General features: G+C 41.2%; 1 protein-coding gene across 1 annotated transcript in view; it reads right to left on the minus strand.

Moving 5' to 3' along the window:
• The window catches only part of LOC140732025 (aryl hydrocarbon receptor-like), a 193,596-nt gene that overhangs the window by 16,454 nt on the left and 161,097 nt on the right, over positions 1–16,045 (minus strand). The window contains exons 7-9 of the mRNA XM_073054112.1: positions 13,225–13,427; positions 7,481–7,590; positions 1,712–1,853 (exon numbers count right to left, since the gene is read on the minus strand). Coding sequence (XP_072910213.1) covers positions 1,712–1,853; positions 7,481–7,590; positions 13,225–13,427 — 455 coding nt within the window. The remainder of the gene's footprint in view (positions 1–1,711; positions 1,854–7,480; positions 7,591–13,224; positions 13,428–16,045) is intronic.

Genomic DNA, 16,045 nt, shown 5'->3' on the forward strand with positions numbered 1-16,045 from the left:
AGAGATATTTAAAACATTCTTAGCCATGGGTGAGGTGATGGAAGATTGTATAGCTAACATTTTGTTATCTCAAGTAAGTCTCCAAGTATAAGTCAGGAAATCAGAGGCCAGTGAGCTGGCACTAGTACTGAGCAAGTTATTAGAAGGTATTCTTAGGAAACAAGTATTTGGATAGACAGGGATTGATTAGGATAGACAACATGAATTTGTACATGGTAGGTCATGCCTAACCAACCCAAACTTATAGAATTTTTTGTTAACTTGAAAGTTGATGAAGGCAAGGTATCTATTAAAGTTGTCTGTATGGAGTTTAGCAAGGCCTTTGACAAGGTCCCACATGGGAGGTTGGTCAAGAAATTTCAGTCACACAGCATTCAAAATGAAATAATAAATTGGATTAGACTATGGCTTCTCAGTGGAATTCACAATGGTTGTAGATGGTTACCCCTCTGACTGGAAGCCTGTGACTAGCGGGATGCCGCAGGGATTGATGCTGGTTCCATTGTTGTTCTCATCTATATCAACAATCTAGAAAATAATATGGTAAAATGTGTTGATGATACCAAGAATGAAGGTGTAGTGGACAGCGCGGAAGACTACCAAAGCTCACAACGGGATCTAGACCAGCTGGAAAGATGGCTGAAAAGTGGCAGATGGAATTTAATGCAGAGAAGTGTGAGGTGTGCACTTTGGGAGGATAGGACCCTCATGGAGAGCGGTAGAGAAGGGGTGTGGGAATACAGATTCATAATTCCTTGAAAGTGGCGTCACAGGTTGATAGGGTCATAAAGAAAGCTTTTGGCACATTGGCCTTCATAAATCAGAGTTTTGAGTACAGGAGTTGTGACTTAATGTTGAAGTTGGTATAAGACGTTGGTGATGCCTAATTTGGAGTACTGTGTGCCGCTTTGGTTACCTACCTAAAGGAAAAATGTAAATAACATTGAAAGAGTGCAGAGAAAATTTACAAGGATATTGCTAGGACTTCAGGATCTGAGTTATAGGGAAAGGTTGAATAGGTTAGGACTTTATTCACTAGAGCATACAAGAATGAAGGGGGACTTCATAGAAGTATTAAAAATTGAGGACTAGAGATAGAGTAAACACAAGCAGGCTTTTTCCACTGAAGTTGAGTGAGACAAGAACTAGAGGTTATAAGTTAAGAGTGAAAGGCGAAATGCTTAAGGTGAACATGAGGGGGGAGACCCAGCTGCATGCTTCCATATTTCTTTGAGTCACATGAAGAGGGTATTTTGAGCCTTTGAGATGACATCATCTCTCAGAACAATCACATTTACTCGTTAATTTTCATCATATTCTCATCTATATTTCTAGGTTCTACCACGCATCTCCACATTAGGGACATCTTACAGTGGCTAATTAAGCTACCAATTAGCTTAGGACATGTGAGGAAACCGTGTAATTACAGATGGAATGGATAAACTGTCCACTAACAGCACTGGAAGGCAATACTAAACTGGACCACTGAACCTATAAGGAAGCAGCTTTGCATGCTGTGCTGATTTGACACCCCAAAATGTAACGGGTAGGTGATTATTTAACAATGAACATTAATTTAAGCCAAAATTAATCTAGATACATTTTCTCTTTCCCTGAGAATTTTATTTCTGAAGGTTTAGTTGGTGTCTTCTCGCACTATAAAAGCTTAATATACAAGAGGAGTTAAATGTGAATCTCTTTTAGTACTTACGTGAGAGGTCTTTGTGTGGCTATAATATAATCTGGCTTTCCATTTTTGTATCCCAGTCGTGCATTTGCTTGCACCCAAGTCCACCTATTCTCTTTGGTCAAAAGCCTGAAGACAGTCATTCCACTTTCCCCTTTCTTCATCACTGAAATACAGAAACCAGGAAGGAGGAAGTGTTACTGAAGGACAAGATTCTCAAATATATTTGAGACACTGTAAGTATTGTCCAGCGAAGGGGCACAGTGAAGTGATGATGGTACCAAACAGCGACTCCTTTGCTTGCATCTTCGAAAACAGCTCTATTTCTACCTTTGATACCTTTTTTTTTCCTTTTTGAAGTTCTTTTGAAGACCCTGACGTGGAGTTACACTCTGTCTTTGGTTCTTTGCGAGAATGGGACCTGCTCTCAGAGCCTTATGACCGGCTGCTTTTTGAGATCCCAAGGGCATGGTCTGGAAGACTAGCACACCTTCAGGGTGCTGGATTTTCATAGTTCAGGAAGTGGGCTGATTCAAACCCAGGCGCCCCTGACTGAGGCATTGCAGTTGAACACGGAACATCAGGAGCAGCAGGTTAGCTGCCATGGGCTGAGTGTCTTGAGACCTAAGCTTTTCTGGGGCCGACTCTCCGGGCGCAAAGCTTGGAAAGAGCGACACAACAGACTTTTAACATCATAAATCAGCGAGTTGTTTGTTATGTCTCCATACTTGCTGTGAAACGGGGATACCTCTTTTTCCCCTATCAGGGAGAGAGAGAGAACCTGTGGTATGTCGAATTACTGGGTGAACGAGTAGTCTTTGGGGTACTGCAAGTCTGTGTTTTTATTGATGCTTTGCTGCATGCTTGAGTGCTCCGTGGAGGGTGCCGATGGTGGGGGAAGGGGGCCTTTGCTGCTCCTTGTGCGTAGGAGGGGGGAGCTGGTGGGGGGCTTTGGCGTTCTAACGTTTAACTCATTCATTCATTGAGGCATTCCTCTGTTTTCGTGGATGTTTGCGAAGAAAAAGAATTTCAGGATGTATATTGTATACATTTCTCTGATATTAAATGTACCTATTGAAACCTACTAAAGTCAATTTACAAATATAATTCAGACATCTAACTTACAATCCAGTTCTGTCACCCCCCCCACCCCCCACTGCACCGAAGTTGCAAAAAGTTTCAGATAATAAACCAAGTGCGTGCATTCCTATTGCAAGTGAATACTGACTGTATTGATCAGTGTTTATCCACATCATATAAATTTAAAACCTCCTCACACATTTCTGAGAGCAAAGCCTCTCCAAGATTTAGGTATATTTACCCATATAACATTTCAGTGAATTGAAACTTGTAAATTAAATAATTTATTTGTAGAAATTACTTGTAGTTAATTCACATTTGGTTATAACGATGATGGTTATGTTTGCTTAAAAATGAGTATTTATTTACATTAAACTGTTGCTAGCCTTTGAAAACTCCAGTTTAAATGGTAGCTAACTAAATTATACACCATGAGGTCTCAGGCATTTAATGTTCATCTCTGAATTTCTGGAACTTCATGGTTTTCAAGGCCATTTCAAAGGCCAGTAAGATGTGAGTCACACTACCTGAGGTCTCTCCAGCACAGTTCCTCCCATGAAAGGCAATAGCGAAGCACTGGAATTCTCTTATTGAAATGGATTGATAATGCATATAAGGAATTAGAAAGATCAGAGGGGCAGAATGTGAGTACGGAGTGAGATATCACATGTAAAAGCGAATCCAAATGTTGTTTACAGGAACAACTAAACTGTAGGAAACAAATAAACAGACAACAAAGTGGGGTTGGGCTATGGGGACCAAAAAGAAGACCTATATAAGGAAGGAAATAGCACAAGATTACAACTAATCCGATCAAGGCCTTGATCCTCATCAAATTTACTGGGGAAAAAACCCACTGAAGGCTTTCAAAAAGGAATTATATAGTCACCTGAGAAACAATCTGCAGGGCAATGGGGTAAAAGCAGGATAACAGACAGTATTGATTTACAAATGACTCTGTTTGGGGTGATGATTATATGAAAGCATCATGTTCATGTCTGTGCTGACCATTCCAATCCAAGCTAATCCCATATGCTTGCACATGCTTTACTATCTGCCTCCATTCCCTGCCTAGTCATGTGCTTGTTTCAGTACTTCCTTCAATATTGCTACTATGTCTGCTTCCACAACCGATCCTGGTGGCATATCTCTTCACCAAGCACTCTACGTAAGCAAAACTTTGCCTTGTAAATCTACCTTAAACATTTCCTCTCTCACTTTAAAGATGTGCCCTCTGTTATTCAACATATTCATGCTGCAGGAAAAAAACTATCTGTCATAAATCTCTAATCTTTCATCAGTTCTCCTCTCAGTCTCCCATACTCCAGAGCAAACAACCCAAGAGTGTCCAACGTTTCCTTATAGCTAAAGTCCTGGCTGAACACATCTTAGTTTAGAGAAGGGTAGAAAAACCGAAATTGCGGAAATATTAACCACAAGTTTAAAACTTTCCTGGATATGCCTAGAGGTCTTCTGTTGGTGAGGCAGTGGGATGTTTAAAAAGAGCTTGGGAGCTTTCAGCTTCTTTTAAGTGCGGCAAACAGCGTGGGGCCGATAAAAAGAAAGGAGCTGTAGGTGGAGCGGCCCATGTTGGAGTGGTCAGGCTTTGCTTTGATGGGCATAGATGAGAACAGGCTTAGGCAAGCTCAGGCAGAGGTTCTAAGTAAGGAAGTTTCTAGAATTTTTTTTTTATTAGTACATAGCTAGTGTGGTGAAAATGGGTCTGCACGTATTGTTATGTTCCTTGGGTGAGATGTGGGAAATTTAGGAGACATCCAGTCTCCCTGATAACTACATCTGCACCAGACGCACAGAGCTGCAGTTCCTTGGAGAGCATGTTGAGGAATTGGAGGGGCAGCTGGATGACCAGCTAGTAGGAAAAATGAGTAAACACAAAGTACACTGCAGATGCTGTGGTCAAATCAACACGTACAAACAAGCTGGATGAACTCAGCAGGTCGGGCAGCATCCGTTGAAATGAGCAGTCAGCGTTTTGGGCTGAGACCCTTCGTCAGGACTGAAGAAGGAGGGGGCAGGGGCCCTATAAAGAAGGTGGGGGGAGGGTGAAAAGCCAATCAGAGGAAAGATCAAGGGGTGGGGGAGGGGAAGCAGGGAGGGGATAGGCCAAAGAGGTGAAGAAGGAATGTAAGGGGAAAGCACTATGGGTAGTAGAAGAAGGCAGAATCATGAAAGAGGTGATAGGCAGCTGGAGGAGGAGGCAGAGGGAAACTGGGATGGGGAGAGGGAAGGGGAGTAAAATAAGCCAAAGACTCCATGATAAATCTGTAGAAATTTGCTGGAATCTTTGGTACCAAATGTCTTCAAACTCCTCATGAAGTATCAAGATGTACAAAAAAGCTGGATGAACTCAGCAGGTCGGGCAGCATCCGTTGAAATGAGCAGTCAACATTTTGGGTCGAGACCCTTCATTAGGACTAAAGAAGGAGGGGGCAAGGGGCCCTATAAAGAAGGTGGGGAGGGTGGAAAACCAATCAGAGGAAAGATCAAGCAGTGGGGGAGGGGAAGCAGGGAGGGGAGAGGCGAAGAAGGAATCTAAGGGGAAAGCACTATGGGTAGTAGGAGAAGGCAAAGTCATGAGAGGTGATAGGCAGCTAGAAGAGGAGACAGAGTGAAGGTGTGATGGGGGAAAGGAGAGGGAGGGAATTACCATAAGTTGGAGAATTCGATCTTCATACCAAAGAGCTGGAGACTACCCAGACGGTATATGAGGTGTTGTTCCTCCAACCGAAGTTTGGCCTCATCATGGCAGTAGAGGAGACCATGTATGAACATATCCAAATGGGAATGTGAAGCAGAGTTGAAGTGGGTGGCAACCGGGAGATCCTGTCTATTGTGGCGGATGGAGTGAAGGTGCTCGACGAAGCGGTAGCCCAGTCTGCGTCGGGTCTCGCTGATGTAGAGGAGGCCGCACCGGGAGGACCGGATGCAATAGATTACCCCAACAGACTCACAAGTGAAGTGTTGCCTCACCTGGAAGGACTGTTTGAAGCCCTGAATGGTGGTAAGAGAGGAGGTGTAGGGACAGGTGTAGCACTTACGCTTGCAGGGATAAGTGCCAGGTGAGTGATCTGTTGGGAGGGACGTGTGGACCAGGCAGTTGCGGAGGGAAAAGCAGAGAGGGGTAGAGAGAGAAAGATGTCCTTAGTGGTGGGGTCCTGTTGAAGGTGACGGAAGTTGCGGAGGATAATATGCTGGATCCGGAGGCTGGTGGGGTGATAGGTGAGGACAAGGGGACACGGTCCCTGTTTTGTGGTGACGGGAGGATGGGGTGAGGGCTGAAGTGCGGGAAATGGAGGAGACGCGGGTGAGGGCATCATTGATGACGGCAGAAGGGAAACCACGATTCTTAAAGAAAGAGGACATTTGGGATGTCCTGGAACGGAAAGCCTCATCCTTGGAGCAGATGCGGCGGAGACGGAGGAACTGGAAATAGGGAATAGCATTTTTACATTTGGCAGGGTGTGAAGAGGTATAGTCAAGATAGTTATGGGAGTCAGTGGGTTTATAGAAGATGTCAGTGGACAGTCTATCTCCAGAGATGGAGACCGAGAGATCGAGAAAGGGGAGAAAAGTGTCCGAGATGGACCAAGTGAATTTGAGGGCTGGGTGAAAGTTAGAGGCAAAATCAATGAAATTGACGAGCTCAGCATGGGTGCGAGAAGCAGCACCAATGTAGTTGTCAATGTATTGAAGGAAAAGTTGGGGAGCAGTACCAGTATAGATTTGAAGCATAGACTGTTCCATATAACCCACAAAGAGGCAGGCATAGCTAGGGTCCATGCAAGTGCCCATAGCTACACCCTTGGTCTGGAGAAAGTGGGAAGAGCCGAAAGAGAAGTTATTAACTGTGAGTACCAGTTCCGCCAACCTGAGGAGTGTGGTGGTGTTGGGGAACTGGTGATGTCTATTGTCCAGAAAGTAGTGGAGGGCCTTGAGGCCTTCTGGATGGGGAATTGAAGTGTAAAGGGATTGGACATCCTCATGAAGTATAGCTGCTGACATGCCTTCTTTGTGATTGCGTCAATATGTTAGGATCAATCCTCTGAGATGTCAATGCCCAGGAACTTAAACTGCTGCTCCTCTCCACTGCTGATCCCTCAGTAAGGACTGATGTGTTCTCCTGACTTCCCCTTCCTGCAGCCCACAATCAACTACTTGGTCTAACTGTCTGAGATGAAAACATACTGCAGCACCACTATACCAGTCGATCTATCTCACTCCTGCATTTTTATCCCCATCGTTCTAGTTTATTACAACAGTTAACTTCACCTCTAGTTAACATCTCCACTAGGGTGATTGTGATTGCTGGTATAAGCCATCCCTCTTCTAAAACCTTCTCCAAAACCAATTCTAGTCCCAGGAACCCAAATCCTTCCTTTCTACACTACACCATCTCTTCAGCCATGCTTTCATATAGTTCATCTCCCATTAACAGACTTACTGGCACTTGGCATTGCAAGTAACCTTGAGATCATGACATCTAATGCATCACTTCACTCCTTAAAATCAACTCGTACTACCATATCCCCTGTTGGATCTACACAGTGGTACAATATGCACCACAGCCACTGGTTGCTTATCCTCACCCTTTCCATTGTTTTTGACATCCTTCAATTGACCCTGTGTGACTGGACAAATTGGTGTCTTTTTTTTTAAAGTAAGTGCACTGGGAAAAACCAGAAGACTACTTACTTCGGATGTGGTTTTCTGCGCAGTACATCATGTCAGCTACATGAATAAACTGATAGCCAGTTCCCCGCATGCATAATTCAGCATCTGTGTAACCCAGGACTATCTTCCCTCTGCAAACAAAACAGAACAGCATTTTTCTTTGTGCGTACCTGCCACATTAGAATGCATAAATGCTATTAATTTTCCAAAATGAAATTATGTCAGTCAGTGAAACTTTCTCACTCACATTCATTGAGATAAATTTATTACCATTTCTAATGGTCACACATTAACCAAATATTGCTTATGAGATCAGAAATCCCATACTATAAATTGTAATTTTGCAGCATATAAAACCAATGCATGTAAAAAAAAACAACCCAAATGGAATACAAACCTCCTAAATTAAAATTAAACAATTGTAGACTCAGGGTGCTAGCTGCCAACACAGCAACTTGTACCTAATAGTTACACTAGTCCACAGATGATGTAAGAACACAAACCTAAACTAAACAGGAAATGTATAAGAGGTTGAAAAATCTGAATATTTGCATAGATCCAGTCACAGTGTGTTCCCCTGCTGAAGGAAACTTAAGTGCCTTTACAGAATAAAAAGCAAAAAAACTTCACTTCACTTACTAGAAATCAGAAACATATAAAAAGATGGTGATACTCAGGAGGTCAGGCACCATTCGTGGAAAGAGAAACAGAGTGAACTGAGATTTCATTCATATCAATGATAACCCTGTTTCTCTCTCTACAGATACTGTCTGATATCAAGAATATTTCCATCATTTAGTACTTTTAGTTCATAGTCTTACATATCATATACAGCAAAATATGGTTCCTTTATTCAGGAAATACAAAGGTAAGTTAGCCCAATTTCTAGTATTTCGTTGAATTTTAACAAAATTCAAACAGTCCCAGAAACTGGCCAAGTTCTGCCATAGCAGGTTTGACCTGAAATAGCATTCATGTGCCTTTGCACTTGAATGAAGATTTCATCGTCATGCAAAGAAAAGTAAAAATCAGGCTACACTATTTTTTTTAAAAAATAGGCTGTACCAATGTCCAAAATTATTTAAAACTCAAGTATGATGTTTTCTATATTTAACAATTTAATTTCAATTTAATTTCATTTTCAGAATATTCTAAAAGTTTATGAATATTAGGGTTATACAAACAGACTGAAAATCATGAGAGATGACAAAGTTACTGAGTTTGGCCTTGCATTAATCAACTTTTTTTTTTAATAAAGATGAGTTTATCCTGCCCTGCACTCATATCTCAGTCAGCCCAAGAGAAGCTCTGCTGCTTTGCTCTGATAGTCTCACCCTGCAAGATCGCCTCAACAAGTGCAGACCAATTAAGTGCCTGACGATGATGAAGTTCAGTAGCGAGTGCTAGCAGTGAGTCACATTCAGCAAAATATGGGTCAGCGATGAAGAAAAATAACCTGAGTCACAACTGAGGTATCAGACGACTAGAGGATAAGTGATATTGAACCTTTACTTGAGATAGGCGAGCTTAGATAAGCCAGGGAACTACAAGCCAGTGAGCTTACATTCGTGGTAGGGAAGTTACTTGAAGGGATTCTGAGGGACATGTTTTATGTGCATTTGGAAAGGACTGATCAGAGATAGCATGAATTTTTGATGAGGTGACCAAGAGGGGGACAGGGCAGTAGATGTCACCTACGTGGACTTCAGCAAAGTTTTTGATAAAGTCCAGCATCGTAGGTTAATGTGGAAGATTAGAATACTTGGGATCCAGGGTGAGCTAGCCTGAAAGTAGTAACACAAGCTGAGAATGTGCCGAGGAGGGCTTATTGTATGCTGGCCTTCACAGGCTGAAGCGTTAAATATAAGAATTGGATGGTCTGTTACAATTGCACAAAATGTTGGTTAGGCTGCAGCTGGGACTTTGTAGTCATGGTTATTACGCCACAGGATAGATGTTTTTTATGGCAAAGAGGGAACAGAAAAGATTAACAAGGATATTGCCTGTTTTGGAGTGTTAAGAGATACAAGAAAATATTGATTCATAGGGTGATGCGCTATCAAAAACTCTAGGAGACTGGAAGTAGAGTACAAAAATGATAGGCTTTTATTAACAGCGAAAACGGGCACGACCATGGTGAAGACTATGGGAGGAGCAGTGCCCCAATCACCTTTATATAGGGGTCTGTGGGAGGAGCCACAGGAGCAGTCAGCAGAGGGGTGTGTCCAGACAGGTATACATGGTTTACCACACAGGGTATGTCTTCTTCCCCTCTGCCATCAGATTTCTGAATGGTTCATGAACACTACCTCATTTTTTTTGCACTATTTATTTATTTTGTAATTCATAGTAATTTTACATCTGTGCACTATTTATGCAAAACAACAGAATTTCATGTCATATAAAACAGTGACAAAAAAAAACATACGTTTATTTCCCTGGGAGAAAAGGAAGCTGTAAAATAACATAATAGAGTCAAATTAAATTACGAGAGGTGTAGACAGGATAGATAGTCAGCATGTGTTTCCTATGTTAGGCATATCTTAAAGTAGAGCTCAAAAAGCTTAAAGTGAGAGAGAGAGTAAAGGGATCTGAAGGGTAAGCTTTTCACACAAAGTGTGGTTGTATTTAGAAATGAACTTCCTGAGCGGGTGGTGAAGGCGGGAACAGTAGCAACATTTAAGAGGCATTGAGACAGGTATCAGACTGAGCAAGGCAAGAAGAATTAGTATAAGTAGATGGTCAGCATAGACATCGTGAGAGAAGGGGGCTGTTTCTATGTGTACAACTCCATTAGTCTAAATAGAATTTACATTGCTACAGTAGTTCTGGTAGGGAAATACTAACTTTTTTTTCCTATTCAGTATAATTCCCAAAATGCAATAAAATGAAAGACCAGTTAAATTTGTTTTTGGTGACCTTGGTTGCACCCCAAGAACCTAGCTTCTATTAGCAGTCAAATTCTGATACATCTCAATATCCATTTACATCAGCAGTCTATCACATCATTTCATGGATTGATGCAAGTTAGCTGCCCATCCCAAAGATATGCTAAGAAATCATATTGTTATTTAACTTATTATATTGTCTGACATGTTTCCTCTGTCACTGTAATTATTTCGAATAACTCTTTTAAATCTGTACCATTCATTCCTATAATCACTGAAAATGTCATTCCTATACTCAAAACCATGCTATTCTGAATTATTCTCTCTAAGCCTTTCTTAACAAGCTGATTAAGTATCATATGTCATTCTTGTTTCTTCTTGCAACCTTTCCAGATGCATAAATATCCTTCCTTTAGTCTAAGACCAGAATTGGATACAGAAATTTTGTGTTTTGATGCTTTTAATATCTTTTAAAAGGACATGTACTCAGAAATTCAGGGCAGAAGTCATAGTACTCCTCCAAGAGGACCATAACTTTGTTGTGGTTTGGAGGCTTATGTGCCTCAATAACCTGGAGAACTAAACTGGCTAGAGTCTGAGCTTTGTGCTTTGGCTCTTGGTAGGGCTGTCCATCCCAAACAGGTCAAAGGATAGAGGATAGACTAAGAGTGGTCCATCAGTCCTCCAAGTTCATAGAAACATAGAAAATAGGTGCAGGAGTAGGCCATTTGGCCCTTCGAGCCTGCACCGCCATTCAGTATGATCATGGCTGATCATCCAACTCAGAACCCTGAACCTGCTTTCTCTCCATACCCCCTGATCCCTTTAGCCACAAGGGCTATATCTGACTTCCTCTTAAATATGGCCAATGAACTGGCCTCAACTGTTTCCTGTGGCAGACAATTCCACAGATTCACCACTCTCTGTGTGAAGAAGTTTTTCCTCATCTCGGTCCTAAAAGGCTTCCCCTTTATCCTTAAACTGTGACCCCTCGTTCTGGACTTCCCCAACATCGGAAACAATCTTCCTGCATCTAGCCTGTCCAATCCCTTTAGAATTTTATACGTTTCAATAAGATCCCCCCTCAATCTTCTAAATTCCAGTGAGTATAAGCCTAGTCGATCCAGTCTTTCTTCATATGAAAGTCCTACCATCCCAGGAATCAATCTGGTGAACCTTCTCTGTACTCCCTCTATGGCAAGAATGTCTTTCCTCAGATTAGGGAACAAAACTGCACACAATATTCTAGGTGCGGTCTCACCAAGGCCTTGTACAACTGCAGTAAAACCTCCCTGCTCCTGTACTTAAATCCTTTTGCTATGAATGCCAACATACCATTTGCCTTTTTCATCGCCTGCTGTACCTGCATGCCCACCTTCAATGACTGGTGTACAATGACACCCAGGTCTCGTTGCACCTCCTTTTCCTAATCGGCCACCGTTCAGATAATAATCTGTTTTTCTGTTCTTGCAACCAACGTGGATAACCTCACATTTATCCACATTAAATTGCATCTGCCATTAATTTGCCCACTCACCTAACCTATCCAAGTCACGCTGCATCCTCTTAGCATTCTCCTCACAGCTAACACCGCCGCCCAGCTTCATGTCATCCGCAAACTTGGAGATGCTGCATTTAATTCCCTCTTCTAAATCATTAATATATATTGTAAACAACTGGGGTCCCAGCACTGAGCCTTGCGGTACCCCACTAGTCACTGCCTGCCATTCTGAAAAGGTCCCGTTTACTCCCACTCTTTGCTTCCTGTCTGCCAACCAATTCTCTATCCACATCAATACCATACCCCCAATACCGTGTGCTTTAAGTTTGCACACTAATCTCCTGTGTGGGACCTTGTCAAAAGCCTTTTGAAAATCTAAATATACCACATCCACTGGCTCTCCCCTATCCACTCTACTAGTTACACCTTCAAAAAATTCTATAAGATTCGTCAGACATGATTTTCCTTTCACAAATCCATGCTGACTTTGTCCGATGATTTCACCTCTTTCCAAATGTGCTGTTATCACATCTTTGATAACCGACTCTAGCATTTTCCCCACCACCGAGGGTTCAATTCAAAGCTGACTGGTAAAACAAATTGTTACGGAAACAGCAATGAAAGATCCTTCTAGATCTGTGTGCAGTGGTATTCCTGAGTCTCCACATGGAAGTTGCATGACTAAAAGTACTGAAAACTGAACCACTGTACACTGAAGGAAGGCGAACACCGCCAAAGATGGAGGACCTTCATTGCTGCCCAAATCGTCAGAGGCATAACAGGCAGTAGAGAGTTGAATATTCCATGATTTTACACCTGGCATCTCCAGGCTAAATGATTAGGATTCATTTCTCCTTTCTGTGGCTCATACAACTGAGAATTATTAGACTGTGGATTATACAATACTAAGAAAATAATACTAAATTTGCATAACTTGGATGTTCTCCAAACTGCGCAAGCAGAGTTCTTAATGTATAGTTATGAACTTACTCACCATTTGACATCCTGACAGGGATGTTGCATTACTTAATATTTGAATGGAGTGACGAAGGCATGTAACATTTTTATTGCCACATAAACTCATCTCATCAAAATTTCCAATTTGTACCTCCACTGTGACTTAGCAAAATGCTACCTCACCTCTAATTTGTTTTCAAAATTTAGTTGCTGCTTATTATCACCCAAGTCCTTTTCTATGTTTAATTACATGAGAAGTTACTTGGTCTTCTAAGGACCTGACATATTGAATAATTTCTGCCATTCAAAAAATATTGAGAAGTTAAAGCAAACAACACAAGTGTGTAAGGTTTTAATAATTATAAAGATAATGTTTAAGAAAATTGAACTTTATTTTATAGCAAATATTTTCTACTTACTTAGCATCACAGCCCATTGGTGTGAAGTCTAATTTGTGTTTGGTTCTGAAAATTAAATTTTTGGTTCGGATCTCCAAAATGGATGGAGGCTGCAGAGGGGTTGCTACTGCAAACAAGGCCAACTGTGGGGGGATAATTGAGCCATCTTTTCCCTTCATATTCTGTTCATAAAGAAACTTGAGTCTACCTTGAAAATTCATAGCCTGGAAGGAAAGAGTTAGAAATTAGTTGGTGCAACACTTCTAATCCAGGTTATAACAGTTAAAAGCAAATTACCGGTAGTTTAAAAAAAAGGACAAGGGCTTTGCCATAATTGAAGAATTTGGTAAAATTGCTTTGCAAGAAAAATAAAATTGGATTTCTTCACATGATGGCATGAATTATAGTAAAGGGATCTGGAAATCCTCAATAATTGCCCATATTGCTCATACCAACACAGATTTTTAATCCATAGTGAAGGCATTTATAGATTTAAAAGCATTCCTAATTTTCAATTTTACAATAGCTCAATACTGTGCATCAGAAAGCAGAGCTACACAAGTATAAATATACAAACACAATGCTCCAATAAGTGCAGTTCTGGTTATCAATTTGTATTCTTCTTTGGTTAGATGTGAAGTTTAATAAAGGGGAAAAGATATCAATGTACAGTATTAAACCACTGACAAGTCTAATTGACATTGATGATGAGAGCATGTTGTCTATCAGCATCAATTAGTTTTTAGGGAGGTACATGTTAATCACAGAAGTCAGAACTGACTTGGGAGAATGTGCAACCAACTTCATTAGTATTTCATGTAAAATAGTGTGCTGATGAGTGTAATACAAAAGCAAATTCTGCATATGTTTGAAATCTGAAGTAAAAGCAGAAAATATTGGAACTACTCAGCTAGTCAGGCCACAAGTTTAATATAGTCTGCATATATTCTAGTTAACATTGTCAAGGATCTCCAGGACAGACTGGTTGTAGAAGCCACATCTATAAGCAAATGGGATTGAAACTGGATTAAAATTGTTTAACTGGGAAATAGCAAAGGACAAAAGTCAAAAGAAGATATTCAGATAGGTACAAAAAGAGCAAACGGAATTCAATCTGCGTAAACAAATAAGGCAAATTAATATATGGTAGGGGATACTAACAAGTGGGGTGGAGCTTTGTAGTGCAAGCCTAGATTCCCTAGGGTAGTGGGACAGGTATATAAAGGGTGGATACCCATACATACAGGATACTTGTCTTTGACTCCCAAGCCATTGCTTTGAACTGTGTACATTAATTAAGCTCTTTGCAACAGTATGTCGTACAATTCTGGCCTGCATATTACAGAAAAGCTGCAACTACACAGGGAAGGATGCAGGGGACTTACAAAAATATTACAACAGAATTGGAGGAATAAAGTTGTGAGTGGAAGCCATTTTTATTTGGGTTGTTTTCTTTGGAACAAAGGAGACTAGGGAGGTATTTAACTGAGATGCTTAAAATTACTTGAGGCTGACATAGAGGGAACAGGATGGATACAATCATTCATCGAGGAGGGTGGGTTTGTTGGTTTGGCAGCCCCGCCACAGACCATATAAGCCTCTACCACTACTCTGGTAGTGCATTACAGACATTTACCACTCTCTGTGTAAAAATAACTACCCCTGATATCTCCCCTATATATGCCTCCACTCACCTTAAAAGTATGTTCTCTGGTGCTCGCCATTGCCACCCTGGGGGAGAAAATTACTGGCTGTCCACTTCATCTATGCCTCTTATAATCTTATATACCTCTGTCAAGTCACCTCTCATCCTCCTTCACTCCAAAGAGGAAAGCTTTAGCTAATTCAATTAGGTTCTCTAAAGATACATTCTGTAATCTAGGCAGCATCCTGGTAAATCTCCTCTCTAATGCTCTAGCATCAAAGGGAAATAAACAAAGGCATAAATTTAGGGTTCAATCACAAATAAGCTTTAGAAAAAATCTACACATTACTCTTGCTAATCAACTTTCTTAAAATACATTTCTTCAAAGTTCTCAATGAGAAAAGGCATGGGTGTAAGGCTACGTCCACACTATGCCGGGTAAATCCGTAACCGAAGCTTTCTCTCTTCGTCTTTACCCTCCGTCCACACTAAAACGGCGTTTTCGTCCCCTGAAACTGGAGCTTTTCAGAAACGCTTTCCAGGGTGGGTAATTTTGAAAACGCTGCTCGGGCAGATCAGTGTGGACGGGGTAACCAGAGACTTCTGAAAATGCTGTCAGACGCCAGGGCGCTATTTCATTGTTTTCTTGAACACAACCTAACAATTTCAGAACAAATGGCAACGAAACTGACGCCAGAAGAGTTAGAAATGTACTCACCAAATACTTTGGTCCATAACTTACTGAATAAATAAGTATACTGTACTCACTTTGCTGTTTTCTGTCCTTGCTCGTATGAAGGTGGTTTACCTATTTATGCAAGTATTTCTCTGACAATAGATGTGTAACAGCCTAATGTAACTTTGTATGGAAATACAAGATAACACTGATGCAGACATGTCTTATACATTTAACAAGGTGCTTTATTAATGCAACAGAGTTAGTCAGTTTTTCAATGTTTGTCATCAGCCGGTTCATACTGCCGGTGATCCGGGTTGGTTGCCTCCATACACTCCAGTATTTGTTTTCTTTTTACTTTTAAGTTCTGCTGCATGAGAGCCAACAGCTGAACGTTGTTTTAAGTTTTTCTAGTCTGTAACTGAACAAACGCGCACTTTCACACCGAGATTCACCACCAAACATGTCGCTTGTTTTCGGTAGATGTGTCCTGTGCATGCGCAGTAGGACGAGATTCGCCG

Source organism: Hemitrygon akajei, chromosome 8, assembly GCF_048418815.1.
Source record: "Hemitrygon akajei chromosome 8, sHemAka1.3, whole genome shotgun sequence".
Taxonomy (NCBI): domain Eukaryota; kingdom Metazoa; phylum Chordata; class Chondrichthyes; order Myliobatiformes; family Dasyatidae; genus Hemitrygon; species Hemitrygon akajei.